At 42.2% G+C, this 21,436-nt stretch overlaps 1 protein-coding gene across 8 annotated transcripts in view; it reads left to right on the forward strand.

Moving 5' to 3' along the window:
• The window catches only part of TLK2 (tousled like kinase 2), a 144,410-nt gene that overhangs the window by 34,336 nt on the left and 88,638 nt on the right, over window positions 1-21,436 (forward strand). For 4 of the 8 annotated variants that reach the window (XM_023192326.2, XM_031934386.1, XM_023192325.2 and 1 more), the window contains exons 3-6: window positions 12,862-12,933; window positions 14,299-14,368; window positions 15,226-15,269; window positions 16,337-16,432. In XM_023192326.2, coding sequence (XP_023048094.1) covers window positions 12,862-12,933; window positions 14,299-14,368; window positions 15,226-15,269; window positions 16,337-16,432 — 282 coding nt within the window. The remainder of the gene's footprint in view (window positions 1-12,861; window positions 12,934-14,298; window positions 14,369-15,225; window positions 15,270-16,336; window positions 16,433-21,436) is intronic. The other 4 variants (XM_031934387.1, XM_023192327.2, XM_023192329.2 and 1 more) reach the window with 1 other exon arrangement.

The following is a 21,436-nucleotide window of genomic DNA, read 5'->3' on the forward strand; positions in this document are numbered from 1 at the left end:
TCCTTTTATTTATTTTATTCATTTATTTATTTATTTTTTGAGACAGGATCTTGCTCTGTCACCCAGGCTGGAGTGCAGTGGTACAAACATGGTTCACTGCAGCCTCGACCTCCTGGGCTCAGGCAGTTCCTCTACCTCAGCCCTCCCATGTAGCTGGGACCACAGGCATGGGCCACCACACCCAGGTAATTTTCTAATTTTTTGTAGAGATGGGATCTTGCTATGCTGCCCAAGATGGTCTGGAACCCTTGGGGTGAAGTAGTCTTCCCTCCTCAGCCTCCCAAATTGTTGAGATTATAGGTGTGAGCCACCACTCCTGGTCTCTCCTAACCTTTTAAGAAGCAGATATTCCTCATGTTGAATAATAAGATAGAAGTAAACAACTGACAGCAAAATGACAAACATGAAAAAGTAGAAGTATAACCTAATCTCATTTATGAATGTATAGATGTTTAAATTCAAATAAAAATGCTAGCAAATGGCCACAGCAGATTATTCCTTTGTTTTGTTTCAAGTAGTTGATCCTAGGAGTGTCAGACATGTTCAGTGTTTAAAAACTCATTAATATGTCTAGAGTCAGTGCTGTGGTTTGAATGTGTCCCCTCCAAAATTCAGGTGTTGCCAGTGTATTAAGAGGTGATTAGGTAAAGACAGCTTCTCCTCTCATGAGTGGGACTAGGTATCCTTTTAAAGGCTTAGTGGCATAACCTTGTCTGTTTTTACACCTTGCCATGTGAGGACAGTATCCATTCCCTCTTGCCCTTCTGCCTTCTACTTTGTGAGGATGAAGGAATTCTTTCCCTCTGGAGGACACAGTGTTCAAGGCACCATCTTGGAAGCAGAGCCTGGACCCTCACCAGACACCTAACCTGCTGGTGCCTTGACATTGTATTTCCCAGCCTCTAGAACTGTGAGAAATTAAATTTCTGTTTTTCATAAATTACCCAGTCTGCTGGGTGCAGTGGCTCATGCCTGTAATCCCAGCACTTTGGGAGGTGGAGGCGAGCGTACTGCTTGAGCCTGAGTTTGAGACCAGCCTGAGCAAAGTGGTGAAACTCCCTCTCTACAAAAACACAAAAATTAGCCAGACGTGGTGGCGCATGCCTGTAATCCCAGCTACTTGGGAGGCTGAGGCAAGAGGATTGCTTGAGCCCAGAGATCAAGACTGCAGTGAGCCAGGATTGGAACACTGCATTCCAGCCTGGGTGACAGCGAGACCCTGTCTCCAAAAAAAATTACCCAGTCTCAGGCATTCTGTCGTAACAGCACCTATAGACTAAGTACGGCTTAATGATGAGGAGTACTTTTTTGAACCAGATAGCCTTGGTTCAGATCTTGACTTTGCTTCCTAATGGCTGTGTGACCTTGAATGAGTTTATTGATCTTCTCTTACACTTTCCTCATCTGTGAGTAATAAGAGCAGCTACCTCACAAGGTAGGGCAGCCATAACAGATTCCACAGACTGTGTGGCTTAAACAACATAAATTAATTTTCTTATAATTCTGGAGGCTAGAAGTGCAATAGCAAGGTGTCAGCAGGTTTGGTTTCTTCTGAGGCCTTTCTCCTTGGCTTGCAGATGTCTGCCTCCTTCCTGTGGCCTCATATTGTAGTCCCTCTGTGTGCATACATGTCTGTGCGTGCTCACTTGCTCTCTCTTACTCTTTGTCCTGATCTCCTCTCATAAGAATACCAATTTTATTGGATTTACGCTTCTATCTCCAAATACACTAAAGTACCGGAGATTAGGGCTTCAACATAGGAATTTTGGGAGGACATAGTTCAGCTCATAACAGGTTGTTAGGAGGATTAAATGTCCTGATATACCTGGCCCTAGCAAATGCTTCATAAGTGTTTATTTTTTTTATTATTACTTTACAGTAATAAGTAATACATAATATATAATATTACTTTACAGTAACAAGTAATACATAAAAACCCAAACACTTCAGAAAAATCTTTTTATTTCAGAGTAATTAATTAGAGGTTGGCAGGAAGTTGCACAAAATGTATAGGAAGGTTCTGTTCATGCACCTGCATCTCTCCTCCTGTAGAATTCTAGTACATTATTAAAACCAAAACATTGACATTGATACAATCCATAGGACTAATTCAGATTTGAAGTTATACATGAATCATTTGTGTGTGTGTGTGTGTGTGTGTGTGTGTATTACACTTCTAGGCAATTTTATCACATGTGTAGCTTGTTGTAACCACTGCAGTCAAGATGCAGAACTACTTCATCACAAGGCTCTTTCCTGCTACGCCTTTGTAGCCACACCCACCCACTCTCCCTTGAAACCTTAATCCTTGACAACTACAAACCTGTTTTCCTGTATAATTTCATTATTTCAAGAATGTAATATATATAAATGGAATCACAAAGTACACAACCTTTTATTTTGAGACAGAGTCTCTCCCTGTCACTCAGACTGGAATGCAGTGATGCGATCTTAGCTCACCTTGGCCTCTGCCTCCTAGGTTCAAGCTGAGATCCTCCCATCTCAGCCTCCAGAGCAGCTGGGACTACAGGTGCATACCACCACACTAGCTAGTTTTTAAATTTTTTGTAGAGACAGGGTCTCACTATATTGGCCAGGCTGATCTTGACTTCCTGGGTTCAAGCAATCTTCCTGCCTTGGTCTCCCAAAGTGCTAGGATTACAGGTGTGAGCCACTGCACCCAGCCTACAGTTTTTTGAGATTGGCTTTTTTCACTCAGCATAATTTCCTTGAAGTTCCAAGATTTTGCATGTATAAATAGGCCATTCCTTTTTATTTCTGTGTAGTGTTCCATGGTGTGGATATAGTACACTTGGCTTAACCATTGCCTCCACAAGGACATTTGGTTTGTTTCCAGTTTCTGGCTATTATGAATAAAGCTGCTATGAACATTCTTATAGAGGTTTTTACACCAACATATTTTTCTTTCTCTGGAATAAATGTTCAAGAGTGCAGTTGCTGGGTCAAATGATCAGTTTTAGTGTTTTTGTTTGTTTTTTATTTTTTTGAGACGGAGTCTTGCTCTGTCGCCCAGACTGTAGTGCAGTGGCACGATCTCAGCTCACTGCAAACTCCGCCTCCCGGGTTCACACCATTCTCCTGCCTCAGCCTCCCGAGTAGCTGGGACTACAGGCGCCCACCACCACCCCCAGCTAGTTTTTTGTTTTTGAGTAGAGACGGGGTTTTACTGTGTTAGCCAGGATGTTCTCAATCTCCTGACCTCATGATCCGCCCGCCTTGGCCTCCCAAAGTGCTGGGATTACAGGTGTGAGCCACTGCGCCTGGTGGCATTGTTAGTTTTAAAAGAAACCGTCAAACAAAATAGGCTTTACCTTTTTACATTCTCACCAGCAATATATGTAAGTGATTCAGTTTCTCTTCATCCTTGACAGCGTTTAGTGTTGTTGCTATTTTTTATTTTAACCATTCTTATAGGTGTGTAATGAAATCTCATTGTGGTTTAAACTTCTATTTCCCTAAAGGCTAACGTGTTGAACATCTTTTCTTATGCTCATTAACCATCTTTTTTTTTTTTGAGACGGAGTCTCGCTCTGTCTCCCAGACTGGAGTGCAGTGGCACGATCCCAGCTCACTGCAAGCTCCGCCTCCCGGGTTTACGCCATTCTCCTGCCTCAGCCCCCCGAGTAGCTGGGACTACAGGCGCCCGCCACCTCGCCCGGCTAGTTTTTTGTATTTTTTAGTAGAGATGGGGTTTCACCGTGTTAGGCAGGATGGTCTCGATCTCCTGACCTAGTGATCTGCCCGTCTCAGCCTCCCAAAGTGCTGGGATTACAGGCTTGAGCTACCACGCCTGGCCTCATTAACCATCTTTACATCATGCCCCGCCTCTTTTTTTTTTTTTTTTCTGAGATGGAGTTTCCCTCTTATTGCCCAGGCTGGAGTACAAATGGCATGGTCTTGGCTCACTGCAACCTCCGCCTCCCGGGTTCAAGCAATTCTCCTGCCTCAGCCTCCCAAGTAGCTGGGATTACAGGCATGCACCACCATGCCCAGCTAATTTTGTATTTTTTAGTAGAGATAGGGTTTCTCCTTGTTGGTCAGGCTGGTCTCAAACTCCCGACCTCAGGTAATCCGCCTGCCTCAGCCTCCCAAAGTGTTGGTGAGCCACCGCCCCTGGCCTGCATCCTCTTTAGTAAAATGTCTGTTCATATTTTTTGCCAGTTTTCTAATTGGAATTCTTTAGATAGTCTAATCTCAAGTTCTTTGGCAGATGTGTGGCTTGAAAATATTTTCTTCCAGTCAGTAATTTGTTTCTTCATCCTGTTTACAGGGTCTTACTCTGTACTTCTGATGAGGTTCCATTTATCAGTTTCCTTTTGTGGATTAGAGCTTTTGCTGTCAAGTCTAGGAACTGTTGGCTTAGTTCTAGGTTGTAGAGACTTTTCTCCCCTTTTTTCCTAACGGTGTTATGTTTTATATTTAAGTTCTTGATCTATTTTGTTTTTTCTCTTTTAAAATTTTATTTATTTATTTATCTATTTTTATTATTATTATTATTATTATTATTATTATTATTATTAGAGACGAAGTTTTGCTCTTGTTGCCCGGGCTGGAGTGCAATGGTGTGATCTCAGCTCACTGCAACCTCTGCCTCTCAGGTTCAAGCGATTCTCCTGCCTCAGCCTACCAAGTTCCTGGGATTACAGGCACCCGCTGCCATGCCCGGCTAATTTTTTGTATTTTTATTAGAGACGGGGTTTCACCACGTTGGCCAGGCTGGTCTTAAACACCAGACCTCAGGTGATCCACCTGCCTCGGCCTTCCAAAGTGCTGGGATTACAGGCGTGAGCCACTGCACCGGCCGAGTTAATATTTTATAAGGTGTAAGCAAGGTTGGTTTGTTTGTTTTTGCCTATGCATCTAGTTGTTCCAGTAGCGTTTATTTAAAAGTCTCTTTTTTTCAATTTATGTGATTTATTAAATTGCCTTTTTTTTTTTTTTTGAAGAGACAGGGTTTTACTCTGTTGTCCAGGCTGGAGTGCAGTGGTGTGATCATAATTCACTGTAACCTTGCACTTGCACTCCTGAGCTCCCGCCTCAGCCTTCTGAGTAGCTAGGAGCTAGGACTACAGACAGTGCCACCATGGCTGGCTAATTTTTTCATGTTTTTGTACAGATCAGATCTCGCTTTGTTGCCCAGGCTGGTCTCAAACTCCTGGGCTCAAGTGATCCTCAAGCGAGTGATCCTCAGGCGATCCTCCCACCTCATGCTCTCAAAGTGTTGGGATCACAGGGGTGCACCCTATTAAATTGCTTTTGTACTTTTGTGAAAAATGAGTTGAATATATTTTTGTGGGTCTTTTTTTGTTTGTTTTGTTTTGTTTTTTGAGACGGAGTCTTGCTCTGTCACCCAGGCTAGAGTGCAGTGGTGTGATCTTGGTTCACTGCAACCTCACCTCCCGAGTTCAAGCAGTTCTCTGCCTCAGCTTCCAGAGTAGCTGGGATTACAGGCGCCTGCCACCACATCCAGCTAATTTTTTGTATTTTTAGTAGAGACAGAGTTTCACCATCTTGGCTAGGCTGTTCTTAAACTCCTGACCTCGTGATCCACCTGCCTCGGCCACCCGAAAGTGCTGGGATTACAGGCATGAGCCATCTTGCCTGGCCTTTTTTTTTTTTTTTTTTTTTTTTGACGGAGTTTTGCTCTTGTTGCCAAGGCTGGAGTACAGTGGTATGATGTCAGCTCACTGCAACCTCCGCCTCCTGGTTTCAAGCGATTCTCCTGCCTCAGCCTCCTGAGTAACTGGGATTACAGGTGCCCGGCACCATGTCCAGCTAATTATTGTATTTTTAGTAGAGATGGGGTTTCACCATGTTGGCCAAGCTGGTCTTGAATTCCTGACCTCATGATCTGCCTACCTCAGCCTCCCAAAGTACTGGGATTACAGGCGTGAGCCCACTGTGCCCGGCCAAGGGTCTGTTTTTATAAGCTGTGAGGATTAAGTATACTAACATAGAATGTCTTGCCTGTAAAGTGCTACATAATGTGAGCTTTTGAGGATTGTGTTTTAAAAAAGTGCTACATAAGTGTTAGTTATTATTGTTACTACTTTACAACACAGCAAATAAATAATAATTTTCTTTTTTTGAGATGGAGTCTCGCTTTGTTGCCCAGTCTGGAGTGCAGTGGTACAATCTCAGCTCATTGCAACCTCCACCTCCTGGGTTCAAGCGATTCTCCTGCCTCAGCCTCCCAAGTATCTGGGACTACAGGTGAGTGCTACCACACCTGGCTAATTTTTGTATTTTTAGTAGATTTGGGGGTTTCACCATGTTGGCCAGGCTGATCTTGAACTCCTGACCTCAAATGATCCACCACCTCAGCCGCCCAAAGTTCTGGGCTTACAGGTGTGAGCCACCATGCCCAGTCAATAATAATTTAAAAAAAAAAAAAAAAAAAAGATAAACTCAGTAGTTATTCCTACTTTGTAATTTTAAAAACAATACAGTTTCAAAAACTTTTTAGTTGTGGTAAAATACACATAACATAAAATTTACTATCTTAACCTTTTTTTTTTTTTTCTTTTTGAGGTGGAGTTTCGTTCTTGTTGCCCAGGTTGGCGTGCAATGGTGCTATCTTGGCTCACTGCAACCTCTGCCTCCTGGGTTCAAACCATTCTCCTGCCTCAGCCTCCTGAGTAGCTGAGATTACAAGCGCCCGCCACCACGCCCGGCTAATTTTTGTATTAATAGAGACGGGGTTTCGCCATATTGGCCAGGCTTGTTTCAAACTCCTGGCCTCAGGTGATCCACCTGCCTTGGCCTCCCAAAGTGCTGGGATTACAGGCGTGAGGCACCGCGCCTGGCCCCGAGCCACCGCTCCCGGCCCACCACCTTAACCATTTTTAAGTGTACAGTTCAGTAGTAAATACATTCACATTGTTTGCAGCCAATCTCCAGAACTTTTTTAACCTTGGAAATTGAAAACTAAAATGCCCATTAAACAACTCCTCATATCTACCTTCCCCCCAAATCCATGGCAGCTACCATTCTACTTTGTCTCTATGAATTTGACTATTATAGGTGCCTCATCTAAGTGTAATCACAAAGTATTTGTCTTCTTGTGACTGGCTTATTCACTTAGCATAATGCTCTCAGGGTTTATCCATGTTGTAGAATGTAGAATTTCATGTGTACACCACATTTTGTATCCATTGATTTGTTGATGGGTATTTGAGTTGCTTCCACCTTTTGGCTATTGTGAATAATACTGCTGTGAACATGGTTGCACAGCTATCTCTTTGAGGCCCTGCTTTCAACTGTTTTGGGTATATTCCCAGAAATGGAATTGTTGTATCATATGGTAATTCTGTTTTGGAGGAACTGCCATAGTTTTCCATAGTGGCTACACCATTGTACATTCCCATCAGCAGTGTACAAGTATTCTAGTTACTCCACATCCTCACCAATACTTGTTATTTTGTGGGGTTGGTTGGTTTTTTGTTTCCTTGGTAGTGGCCACCTCAATGAATATGAGGTGATGTCTTGTTGTGAGTTGCAGTTTCCTAAAATTAGTGACTTTGAGCATCTTTTCATGTGGTCGTTGGCCATTTTTATATCTTTGGAGAAATATCTGTTCAAGTTCTTTGCCCATTTTTTTATTGGGTTGTTATTTTGTTGTTGTTGAGTTGTAGCAGTTATTCATATATTTGGGTTATTAATGCCTTACCATATATATAAATTGCAATTTTCTCCCATTCCATGGGTTTCCTTTTTGTTCTGTTGATTGTGTTGTTTAATGCACAGAGATTTTAAATTTTGATGTCTATTTTATGTATTTTTACTGTTTTTATCCCTACTTTTGGTGTCACATTCGAGAAATCGTTGCTAAATTCAACACTGTAACACTTTCTCCCTGTTTTCTTCCTTTTTTTCTTTTTTTTGAGACGGAGTCTTTGTAGCCCAGGCTGGAGTTCTGTGGTGTGATCTCAGCTCACTGCAACCTCCTCCTCCCGGGTTCAAGTGATTCTCCTGCCTCAGCCTCCCGAGTAGCTGGAATTACAGGCACCTGCCACCATACCCAACTAATTTTTGTATTTTTAGTAGAGACCGGGTTTCACCATGTTGGCCAGGCTGGTCTCAAACTCCTGACCTCAGGTGATATGCTCACCTCGACCTCCCAAAGTGCTGGAATTATAGGCGTGAGCCTTCGCGCCCGGCATGTAGTAAGTTTTGAAATCAGGAAGGTGCGGGACCTCCAACTTTGTTCTTTTTCACGATTGTTTTGTCTGTTTGGGGTCTTAGCCCATTTATGCTTAGTGTTTCATTATTGGGTTGCTAAGCTTGTGGGAGTTATTTATATTCTACTGCTCAAGGTCGTCACCAAGGTCTGAGTTTTCACAGAAGAAATTTGCAACCTCGGGCATAAATGGGTTAATGTAGTTTTTAATGGTAAAGCTTTAGAGGTGTTACCATGAAAATGAAGAACGGAAAAATGTTTTTTATGATTATTGTTTCGTGTTTTATTCAGTGCAGTAAAATGTAAAACAAATAAGAGGTGTAAGTTATAGAAAGGAAGATAAAACCTTGTTACTTACAAATGTTATGATTTTGTACCTAAAAAATTAAATCGAAAGGAACAAACTGGGCCGGGCGCAGTGGCTTATGGCTATAATCCCAGCACTTTGGGAGGCTGAGTTGGACGGATCACTTGAAGGCAGGAGTTCCAGATCAGCCTGGCCAGCACGGTGAAACCCCTTCTCTACTAAAAATGCAAAAAAATTAGCCAGGCATGGTGATGTGTGCTTGTAATCCCAGCTACTTGGGAGGCTGAGGCGGGAGAATTGCTTGAACTCAGGAGGCAGGGGTTGCAGTGAGCTGAGATCACACCTTTGCACTCCAGCCTGGGCTACAGAGCGAAACTCCATCTCCAAAAAAAAGGAAAGGAAAAGACTGAAAATGATTACGAAGAACAATTCAGTAAAGTGACTGGCTAAATAAAAACCATGAAAATTGATAATTTCTGTATATTAGCAGTAACATAAAAATAGGAAAAAATTGCTTTTCAAATTAAGTAATAAACATGTTCTTATTTTACTCATAATTTTTTTGTTTTGAGACAACGATCTTGGCTCTGTCACCCAGGCTGGAGTGCAGTGTGCAGTGGTGTGATCTTGGCTCACTGCAACCTCTGCTTCGCGGGCTCATGCGATCTGCCCACCTCAGCCTCCACGTAGCTGGGACCACAGGTGCACACCACCATGCCTGGCTAATTTTTTGTATTTTGAGTAGAGATGGGGTTTCACCATGTTGGCCAGGCTGGTCTCGAACTCCTGAGCTCAAGGGATCCACCCACCTTGGCCTCCCAGAGTGCTGGGATTATAGAAGTGAGCTACTGCTCCCAGCCTGTTTTGAGTTAATTTTTATGTGGATGTGAAGCAAGGGTACAACTTCATTGTTTTGCCTGTGGCTATCTACTCCTGGCACCATTTGCTGAAAAGACTATTCTTTCCCTCATTGAATTGTGTTGGCACCCTTGTCAAAAATCATTTGACCACAATTATGGATTTATTCCTAGACTCTCAATTCTATTCCATTGATCTAACCTTATGCTAGTACTGTACTGTCTTGATTACTTTGGCTTTGTTTTAGGTGGTGAAGTATGAGCCTTCCTACTTTTTCAGAATTGGTTCCTAGCAATTCCATATGCATGTTAGAATTTGCCTACCAATGTCTACAAAGAAGTCAGCTGGGGCCTGGTATGGTGGCTCACGCCTGTAATCCCAGCACTTTGGGAGGTGGAGGCGGGTGGATCATCTGAGGTCAAGAGTTCGAGACTAGCCTGGCCAACATGGCAAAACAATAGTAAATTATTATTGTTTATACTATAGAATTATTTCTTCTTCTTGATGCTACTGTATATGGAATTATTTTCTTCATTTTCAGATTGTTCATTGCAAGTATAAAAAAATGGATTTTTGTCTATCAATCTTGTATTCTACAACCTTGCTGAACTAGTCATTAGTTATAAAAGGAAGGCTCCTTGTGGCTGTTTTATGCCCTGGGTCTCTCCTACAAACTAGTCAGTCTGCAGTCTAGGCTGTATCTTCTTTACATCCAGGAACCTCTTTCCACTTGCCTAGTACTACAACCCCCATTGTTTTTGGGAACACCCTTAGACTGAAACTTGTCACACTCCTGCAAGTGAAGTTAGGTCCTTTGAGATACTCTGTGTTCCTGTTTCTTCCCTTAGGCAAAGTATCTGAGCCAGTGTGCTAGTGGTAGAGGTGGGGACAATGGCAAGCTTTTCTGTGAATGCTACCCCAGCTCTAGGAGGGTGTGGGGTAGGTCAGCAGCCTGGGGTCCTCTTGGCTTGTCTCTCCTGTTGTGGAACCACTGTCCCATGAGCTGGGAAAAAGGGTCTTTGGGTTCCCAGTATTCTCAGTGTGTCATGCCTATGAAAGGGCGCCTTTTCCACAAGTAGGGATTGAGCAGAAGAAGGGAGCCCCTGCCTCTGATGGTACTTGCCTGAGACTTAGCCTTAGCAACAGAAGTCAGGGCAGGATGAGAAATGCTGAAGTTGCATCCCTCCCAGGAATAAAGAGAGCCCTCGGGGCTGAGTGCAGTGCTCACACCTGTAATCCTAGTACTGTGGGAGGCTGAGGCAGGCAAATCACTTGAGGCCAGGGGTTCGAGCCCCTCCTGGCAAATATGGTAAAACCCCATCTCTTGGGCCAGGCGCAGTGGCTCACACCTGTAATCCCAGCACTTTGGGAGGCCGAGGCGGGCAGATCATGAGGTCAGGAGATAGAGACCATCCTGGCTAATACAGTGAAGTCCCATCTCTCCTAAACAAAATAAAAAAATTAGCTGGGCGTGGTGGCGAGCGCCTGTAGTCCCAGCTACTTGGGAGGCTGAGGCAGGAGAACGGCGTGAACCCAGAAGGCGGAGCTTGCAGTGAGCTGAGATTGCGCCACTGCACTCCAGCCTAGGCGACAGTGTGAAACTCCATCTCAAAAAAAAAAAAAATCTCTACTAAAAATACAAAAATTAGCTGAGTGTGGTGGCGTGTACCTGTAATCCCAGCTACTTGGGAGGCTGAGGCGGGAGAATCGCTTGAACCCAGGAGGCAGAGGTAGCAGTGAGACAAGATCGCACCACTGCCCTCCAGCCTGGACAACAAAACGAGCAAAAGCAAGACCCTGTCTCAAAAAAAAAAAACCTCAGGCTTGGATTTTGGGGAAAGGGGACACTTGTATTCTTGGCTGCAGCTCCCAGAGCCTAGCTGATGGGGCCAGGAGTGGGATCTTTGTTCAGATTCCATAGACTGTCACTTTTCTGACTGAATTTTCATAGAGTTTATTGAATAAATGTTTCTTTCTTTCTTTTTTTTTTTTTTTTTTTTGGAAACAGGGTTCCCCTTTCCCCCCGGGTGGAGGGGGGGGGGTGTTCTCTTCGCTGCAACCTCTGCCACCTGGGTTCAAGAGATTCTCCTGCCTCAGCCTCCCGAGTAGCTGGGATCATAGGCATGCGCCACCATGCTAAGCTAATTTTTTGTATTTTGTTTTTTTTGAGGCAGACCCTTGCTCTTGTCACCCAGGCTGGAGTGCAGTGGTGTGATCTTGGCTCACTGCAGCCTCCACCTCCTGGGTTCAAGCAATTCTCCTGCCTTAGCCTCCTGAGTAGCTGGGATTACGGGTGCCCGCCACCCATGGCCTGGCCAATTTATGTATTTTTAGTAGAGATGGGGTTGCACCATGCTGACCAGGCTGGTCTTGAACTGACCTTAGGTGATCCACCTGCCTCGGCCTCCCAAAGTGCTGAGATTACAGGTGTGAGCCACCATGCCTGGCCAATTTTTATATTTTTAGTAACGATGGGGTTTCACCATGTTGGCCAGCCTGGTCTCGAACTCCCGACCTCAAGTGATCTCCCCACTACAGCCTCCCAAAATGCTTGGATTATAGGCATGAGCCACCATGCTCAGCCTGTTTCTTCATTTCCTGTTTGCCTTTAGGACTCAGAGACTTTGAGTGCTTGTTATTTGATAATTTTCGCTGCTTCCACTGAGGAGCAGGTAGTGGAGCTTCCTTACACTGTTATTCTCAGTGTCAGTCTCCTGTAAACTTTTTTTGAGCTAGCATTCATGCCTCCGTAAGGCTTAGCTTAGAAAAACATTTCCTTCATATGAGCTTTGACCATGCTTCATAAGGAACTCTTAATATACCCCTTAACATCTCAACTTTCAGGTACTGTTCTTTTGTGTTATAAGAGGCCAAGAGAGTTGATTTCTCATGTTTATTTTTCATAAACAATTCGGTACATGTGGAAGTACTATAGAAGAGAAAATCTGCACATGAGTACAGAGTTTGTAAAATAATGAAAGTAATGGTAGATAATTTTAATATGGAGGGTACAGCACCGCAATTGAGTTCTATTCAGGTTGGCTTGAAGTTGATGCAGTTAACTTTTGCCTTCTCTGACCTGAGTTAGACATCAGAATCATCAGGCTTTGGCCCGGTGTGGTGGCTCATGCCTGTAATCCCACCACTTTGGGAGGTTGAGACAGGCTGATCACCTGAGGTCAGGAGTTTGAGACCAGCCTGGCCAACATGGTGAAACCCCATCTCTACTAAAAATACAAAAATTAGCTGGATGTGGTGGTGGGCACCTGTAATCCCAGCTACTTGGGAGGCTGAGGTAGGAGAATTGCTTGAACCCAGGAGGCAGAGGTTGCAGTGAGCCGAGATCATGCCATTGCACTCCAGCCTAGGTGACAAGAGTGAAACTCCGTCTCAAAACAAAACAAAACAAAAAAAAACCCATCAGGCTTCTTCTTCTTCAGTTTTACTATCCTCTTAAATTAAAATTTATTTATTTATGATTTTTTTTTTCTTTCAGGGACCACTTAATAGTGAGTCTTCCAACCAGAGCTTGTGTAGCGTGGGATCCTTGAGTGATAAAGAAGTAGAGGTAAGAAGCTATGTTCATGGCAAGACTTTTCATACTTCCACTTTTGGGCGAGGCTTGGTGACTCAAGGCTGTAATCCCAGCACTTCGGGAGGCCGAGGTGGGCAGATTGCTTGAGGCTGGGAGTTCGAGACCAGCCTGGGCAACATAGTAAGAACTCATTTCTACAAAAAAACTTAGCAGGGTGTGGTGGTGCACACCTGTGGCCCCAGCTACTTGGAGGCTAAGGTGGGAGGATTGTTTGTGCCTGGGAGGATGAGGCTGCAGTGAGCTGTGATGGCACCACTGCACTCCAGCCTGGGTGACAGAGTGAGACCCCCATCTCAGAGAAAAGATAACACTGCTTAATTAACTCCTTGGGTGCTATTAGACTCTGTGTCAATTGTTCCGCTTTGAGTTGTGTGCTCTTTGCATATGTACAGCTATGGTGTGGCCCTCATCAGTTTTTATTATTATAATCATGTGTGGGTCTTACATATTTTAAAATTTTTGCATAGTTGCCATCAATAAAGGATAGAAATTTGCAATATTGTTCCTGTTTAAATGGAAAATAAAATTGATTGATTTTATTTTTACAACTTTTTTTGAGACATGGCCTCACTCTGTCATGCAGGCCAGGGTGCAGTGGGGCAATCATAGCTCATTGTAACCTGACACTCCTGAACTCAAGCAGTCCTCCTGTCTCAGCCTCCTGAGTAGCTAGGTGCCACCATGCCTGGCTAATTTTCTAAAATATTTTTATAGAGACGGGGTCTCGCTGTGTTGCCCAGACTGGTCTGGAACTCAAGCCATCCTCCCACCTCAGCCTTCAAAGTGCTGGAATTACAGGCATGAGCCACAGTGCCTGGTCAAGATTTTTTGTTCATTTGCTTAGCTTTTCACAGCCCTCATGCACAAGTTTTTTTTTGTGTGTGTTTTTTTAAGGCATATAACCTAGCTGCCTGTAGATGGGTCTAAGTGTAAGTCTGTAGCCACCTACTTTGCACTTTGCAGATCTCTCCTTTTTGGAAGAAAGATTGGATTTAAAGTAGAAGTACTGTAACAGCAGTTTTCTGAGAACTTAACATATGGTGGACATTTGTCCTACATTGTGCTCTATTAAATATCTTATGAAAGTTTTGTAGTACCTCTGATTTACAGATGAATAAACTGAAGCTCTGATATTTTAAGCAGTTTGACAAAAATTGTGTGGATGGTTTGGTTCTAGACCATAATACTCTTTATCATACTCAGTTTTAAGAGGAAGACAGTGATTCAGGACTTGTCTAGACCAGTTATATCTGTTTATGTATTTTGTGTATACTCGCTGTTTTCCTAATGTGAAAAATTTACCAAAATGCTAATTGTGACGTATATGGTTTTTAACAGACTCCCGAGAAAAAGCAGAATGACCAGCGAAATCGGAAAAGAAAAGCTGAACCATATGAAACTAGCCAAGGTAGTAATAATTTCGTATCAACAAAAGTACTCAATTCTAATATACTTAGATAGAATTTTCTAACTCAAACTAAATAATTAGTTTGTACACAGGGATTCCTGATAAAGGCGGTTTGTGTATCTTAAGGGAATATCAGACGGTTTATTACAGACTTGCCATTTGATATACACCTGACAAACAGTGTTAGTTCTTCGGGGACTCTTTGTTTTCCCTGTTGTAAGCTAACAGTCTTCTTAACCACAGGTTTTTCTTTACACCAAGCATATATTGTACAAAAAAGAGGTTATGTCAGAGTTTTAACTCTGACTTGTGTTAGATCAGTGATGTGTTAATGACAGCCAGCTGGAACTGCTTCATTTACATTACTGTCCTTTCTGCCTACTGCTCTTCCATGGCAGTTGTTTAGTTGAATATTGGAACCCACTGAGATAAATCTGTAAACATGATGGTTATAATGCCAAATATCTTTATATAATCAAAGAAAGAAAAAATGGCTTGGCTTTTTTTTCTCCCATTCTAAGGAATAGAAAGCCCAGTCTTGTTGCATCCTTCTTATCTTTTAAAATCTGCAGATAATTCATTTTGTCTTTGGGAGCAAAATTCTCCCAAAGTGACAAGAAAAATTACTGAATCTTAAAGCTGTGAAAAATTCTTCCTTTCACTGCTTGTTCAGTCCTTTATTTTATGGAGGAAATAGTCTGTTCTTAGGCTAAGGTATTTTGGCTCATTTGTTACAAGTAAAGGTGACGCTTGGGTTTATAGCAATGTATGTAGTTACTGAATGTATAGTACATTTTAGTGAATGATGGTTTATATGTGTATTGGAAAAACTGTATTTACTTTGGTTTCATTTTCAGGGAAAGGCACTCCTAGGGGACATAAAATTAGTGATTACTTTGAGGTAAGTTACATTTTTTGAAAAAACAACCAAAAAAATCAAACAAACAAAAAACCAAACTCTGTAGTGATTTTTAAAAAAAACCTAAATCCTTGTGTTTATTTGAGGCTTTAGAAAGTAATATTTTGGCCAGGCGAGGTGGCTTATGCTTGTAATCCCAGCACTTTGGGAGGCCGAGATGGGAGGATCGCTGGAACCCAGGAGTTCGAGACCAATCTGGGCAACATGGGGAAACCCTGTCTCTACAAAAAAATAGAAAAAATTAGCCAGGTGTGGTGGCACACACCTGTAGTCCTGGCTACCTGGGAGGCTGAGGTGGGAGGATCACTTGAGCCTGAGAAGTCGAGGCTGCAGTGAGCCATGATCTGCACTGCAGCCTGGGTGACGGTGAGACCCTGTCTCCCCCCACCCCAAAAAAAAGAAAGAAAGAAAGTAATGTTTTGCCTTTACTGTACTCTTCTTCCCTTTCTCCCCATCTTCATCAGTTAATGCTGCCCCATCTCTCAATAAGAGAAAACTGCTGCTGCCTTCCTAAATTTAAATTTATTATGTGTCTTGTCTGTGATGATATAAGAATTCACAAATGAGGTGATTTTTCTCTTGGCCAGACGAGGTTTTGTGTCTTACAAAGATTGAGGTGGAATGACTTGGACTCTTCTTTTGTCCTCCTCCCTTTAGTCCAGTGGAACATGTAGTGAGTTCCCTGACCCATCGTTAGTGGTTACTAAAGACACTAACATCCACTGCACCACTGCATTTCTGCTTCGTGTATTTTGAGACAAGAAGGGAAAACATTCTTCTCTCATGTCCTTTCAAAATCATGTGTACCTTCAGCTTTCTAGCCGTGTTTTCTTTAGATCTTGGTATATTTCTGCTGGAGCTCCTTCTTAAAAATCTCATTAAAAAGTTAGCAGAATTTGACTTGTGTGGCATTTTCTCTCTAGAGTAAGATGTATTAACTTAAAGGGGCCATATAATTAAGATCTGTTTGTGTATTAATCTTTTACTCTCCTTATCTGAAGCATAGTACTGTTTTGAATTATTCATATCCGTTTTTCCCTGTTGGCCAGTTTGCTGGGGGAAGCGGGCCAGGAACCAGCCCTGGCAGAAGTGTTCCACCAGTTGCACGATCCTCACCGCAACATTCCTTATCCAATCCCTTACCGGTAAGCATTCACCTGGAGAAATTTGACACCTGTTGTAGGAGACAAGATGCCCGGAAACACTCAAGCAAAGTTTCTCTTTCATTACTTACCTACAGGGAATGAAGCATTAGGGAGAAAAGTTCATAGTTTTACCTACGAATCCCTTACTTAGATTCAAATCTGTATCAGTAAATTAGCTTTTTACAGAAGAGCCAATCCTATTATCTCTATATAATAAATTACCTCTAATCCTACAGCTCAGTAGTCTATCAAAGAATTGATTCCAATCGAAACATTAGGTTTTTTCCCTTGCCAAATTTGTATGTTCCTGTAGGGTTTTTTAAATTTTAAAATTTGACCAGCTTCTGGCATAATTGAGTTTTCTCCAGAGCTTACTCAGTAATGTACTAGAAAAACTAATGCTATACAGATTTGTGATAGGTTTGTTTCCAGCCTGTAAGAGAGATCTGAAGGTCTTAAAAACATACCTAAGTTAGTGGTTCTCAGTTGGTGGCAGTTTTGCCCCTCAGGGACATTTGTCAATAACTGGAGTCATTATTGTTTGTCACAGCTCAGAGGTATGGGGATGACGCTATAGGCATCTACTGGGCAGAAGTCAGGGATGCTGGTAAACATTCTGTAATGTTAGGACAGCCTCCTTGCAAAAAAAAATTACCTGGTCCAAAATATCAGTGGTGCCGAGGTTGAGAATTCCTGAGTAAGCCAATGTAGGAGTATGTTTATTTGCTCCAGTGTCTTCGCATTATTTGTTGATACTGTGTAAGACTTCTTACTCAAGAGTGTGCTCTATCCCCTAATGCCTTAGGTATTGCCTCAGGTGGGATCTTGGGAGACAGGGTCTCTGGGACAGAAGTTTTTATTTTAGATCACTGATTTTTAGGAAAGTTGTTTCTCTTTGCCTTGGTAGAGTTGTGTAATAGTACTCATTTCCTAAGTGATTTAGGCTTCTGTATTGTTAAAGTATTTTAAAATGTACTTCCTCCCCCTCTACTGTCTCATAAAAACTTTCATTCATTAGGATTATTGTAATTATTAAAGCACTTATGAAAACATAAGTTAAACTTATGAAAACAACTAAGAAGTTTTGGCTATCACCGTGTCATCCTTGCCATATATATATAATTTTCTTTTCTTTTTTTTGAGACAGTCCCGCTTTGTCATCCAGGCTAGAGTGCAGTGGTGCGATCATGACTCACTGCAACCTCCGCCTCCTGAGCTCAAGTGATTCTCCCAACTCATCCTCCTGAGTAGCTCACACTACAGGCATGTACCACTACGCCCGGCGAATTTTTTTATTTTTTTGTAGAGGCGTGGTTTCACCATGTTGCCCAGGCTGGTCTCAAACTCCTGAGATCATGTGATCTGCCCGCCTCCACCTCCCAAAGTGTTGAGATTACAGGCATTAGCCATTGTGTCAGACCATCCTTGCCATAGTTTAAAATGTTAGAAATGTTTGATGATAGATCCAATTTGAGCAGGTTGAGGTTTGTTAGATAACTGTTGAAGAGGCCTGTGTCTCTGTTTTTCTTAAGTTTCAAACCAGTTAAAGTCTAACAGACATTAAATGGGATTGCAGATTATCTATGCGGGGCAGAAACGTTTTATAGAATTTCTCAGTGTCGTCTATCACTCTTTTCTTCCTGAAATCCCCTTTTCATTTGGTTTTTAATGGTGTGACCACCCATCTCTCATGTGTCAGTTTAGGTTGAATCTTACCTGAAGACAAAAGAGATGAACGCAATAAGCTGTAGACATTTTTGCCAGCTATATGAATGTGGCTGAGCCTCATCATCATGCAAATCTGGGTATAGATGAGGTGTTAAAATAGGAACCAAAGCTTAATCCTCCACCTTTTCCTTGCTTGCCTCTAGGCTACTCAGCATGGTTGGAGGAAAACACACACACCAAAGTGACTGACTGATCTTCAGGTCATGAGCACTGGCCTCATGTGTACCTCTCACTGCCTGCCAGTCTTACTGTATTTCTGCTTAGTTCCCTTTCCTCCATAAATATGTCCTGTTTTTGTCATCTCCTGCAAATCTCCAGCAATTCTTCTACTAACTGATGGCCTTCCTTTTTTATGTTACTGAGAAAATAGAAACGATCAGAAGAGCATTTCCACATGCTCCTACCGCAGATTTGCCAAGCTCCTTGTATCAGTACCCACATCCATCTGCCTTTGGGATGAACGAACTTGCTAGCCCTTCACATGGGTCTGGTCTCCCCAATAATTATGTATCCAGCTGTCTACTTGACATTTCCACTTGTACTGCTTGAGCATGTCCAAAAAGGAACTCATGCTTTCCCTTCCCTACCATAACAGTAACATTGAACGGCTCTTCCTGTAATCTGCCTTGTCCTGGTAAATGACAGGTTACACCATCTGGTTTTTCAGGTCACAACCTCATGCCCCAAATGTAATCCATCAGAAAATCCTGGTTTTCCTTTAAAATGTATTAGAATATGACCACTTTTCTATTTTTCCAGTTCACTGTATTAGCTTTCAAAGTAGTCTCCCTGTTTTTGCCCTTGTTTCACCTAGTCTGAATGTAATAGCCCGAGTAAGTGTTAAAATGTTCAGACACATCCTAGCACTCCTCTGCTCAACACTTCCTAGACTGAAGTCCTTATGTGTCCTAAAAGCTCTTGCGTGATCTGTGCTCCCCACCGTCCACCCGATTCTGACATCTGCAGCCATTCTCCCTCTCCTTCATGCCACTGCAGCCACACTGGCCTCCTTGAGCTCTGTGAACAACGCTTTTGCTTCAGAGTCTTTGTACTTGCTATTTATTCCCTCTTCCAGGAACATTCTTTTCTCAGATATCAGCAATCTCTTCATCAGGTTGTTGCTCAAAAATGACCTTAGCCGAGTGGTCTCCCTTAGCCAGCTTCTCTAAAATAGCAGTCCCTCATACCTTGTCACTTTGTTCCTAACTGTACTTTATTTTAATTCTAAGTTATTGGTACCTGACACACCCATACATTTTAATATATACTTAAATTTTTTGTTGATTCATATTTATACATACAGAGGAGTACACATTGTAAGTCTACAGTTCACATGAATTTTCACAAACTCTACAAGCACAAGAAATATTACCAGTGCTGCAGAAGTCCCCCTGAGTTCCCTTTCAGTTACCCCCTCCCTGCCGCTGTGGATAGCCACTAGCCTGACCTCTAACAACACAGATGAATTTTTTTTTGTATCTTGCATAAAAGCCATTCAGTGTATACTTTTGTGTCTGGCTCCTTTGGTTGCATGTTACTTTTGTGAGGTTTATCCATTTCATTGTGTATTTTGTAGGTCATTTATTGTCATTGGTGTGTTATAAGTTTAATTTTTATTTAATAATTTATATATTTTAATTTTCAACTATATAATTAGTTAATTGCCCATCTTCCCACTATAATTTTTTTTTTTTTTTTCCCGAGACGGAGTTTCCCTCTTGTTGCCCAGGCTGGAGTGCCGTGGTGCGATCTTGGCTCACTGCAACCTCTGCCTTCCGGTTTCAAGCAATTCTCCTGTCTCAGCCTCCCGAGTAACTGGGACTACAGGCATGCGCCACCATGCCCAGCTAATTTTTTGTATTTTTAGTAGAGGCGGGGTTTCACCATCTTGGTCGGGATGGTCTTGATCTCGTGATTTGCCCACCTCGGCCTCCCAAAGTGCTGGGATTACAGGCATGAGCCACTGCACCCGGCCTAGAATGTTAATCTCATAAGAAAGGAGATTTTGCTTTGCTTTGTTTACTGCTGTCTCTTGTTACATAAAGGTGTAATTTTTAAACTAATTTCCCCCACTTGACATGTAAGCAATAATATTTCATTTTCAGTCTCCAGCATCCAAAACAGTGCTTGGGACACAATAGGTGTTCAAAATTGTGCTGACAGGGAAGAATAGGTGGATAAAAAATTATTTTCACCTTTTTTCCTGTAAAAGATTATTTTGTATTTGTGTTAAATATAAAAAATACAAAAAGTATGTAAAACATGGAAGTTTTTATACAGGAGTTGGCAAAAGACAGGTCACAGCTGGCTAGCTAGGATGATTTTTATTTTTTAAAATTTATTTCATTTTAATTTATTTTATTTTTGGAGACAGAGTCTCACTCTATCTCCCAGGCTAGAGTGCAGTGGCGCAGTGTTGGCTCACTGCAACCTCAGCCTCCTGGGTTCAAGCGATTCTCCTGCCTCAGCCTCCTGAGTAACTGGGATTACAGCCGTGCACCACTACGCCTGGCTAATTTTTGTATTTTTACTAGAGACGAGGTTTCACCATGTTGGCCAGGCTGGCCTCGAACTCCTGACCTCAAGTAATCCACCCGCCTTGGCCTCCCAAAGTGCTGGAGTTACAAGCGTGAGCCACCACACCTGGCAAGCTCGGAATGATTTTTAGATGTTTAAAAGGTTTTAGAAATGAAGGATATGTGACAGAGACTGACGTGGCCTGCAAACCCTAATATATTTCTATCTGGTCCTTCACAAAAAAAGCTCCCAGAAAATCACTATAAAGTTAACTCTGTGTAATTGTTACATAGGGAGGTAAACTATTTCCAGCAGCTGGAAACCTACATGCGGTTCCCTGATCATAACTCCCACTACCCTAGAAGTGATCACTCGGCTAGTTTTTGTGGTAATCATTTTCATTTTCATATAGTTTAAACTATCCATGTATGAATTCATAAACAAAATAGTTTAGTTTTGCCAGTAAGTAAACTCAGTGTTTAAATCTTAACGTATTTTTATTTTTGGCTGTTCTATCAATTATTAAGAGCGATGTGTATATTCGTATCTCTTGCTGTGATTGTGGAAGTTGTCTGTTTCTTATATTTATATTAAATTTTGTTATATGTATTATGATTCTCTTCATCTCTTTAAAGCCCTTTGCTTAATTTTTTAATTTTAATTTTTTTTTTTTTTTTTTTTTTGAGACGGAGTCTCGCTCTGTCGCCCAGGCTGGAGTGCAGTGGCCGGATCTCAGCTCACTGCAAGCTCCGCCTCAGT

This window comes from Piliocolobus tephrosceles, chromosome 16 (assembly GCF_002776525.5).
Source record: "Piliocolobus tephrosceles isolate RC106 chromosome 16, ASM277652v3, whole genome shotgun sequence".
NCBI classification, from domain to species: domain Eukaryota; kingdom Metazoa; phylum Chordata; class Mammalia; order Primates; family Cercopithecidae; genus Piliocolobus; species Piliocolobus tephrosceles.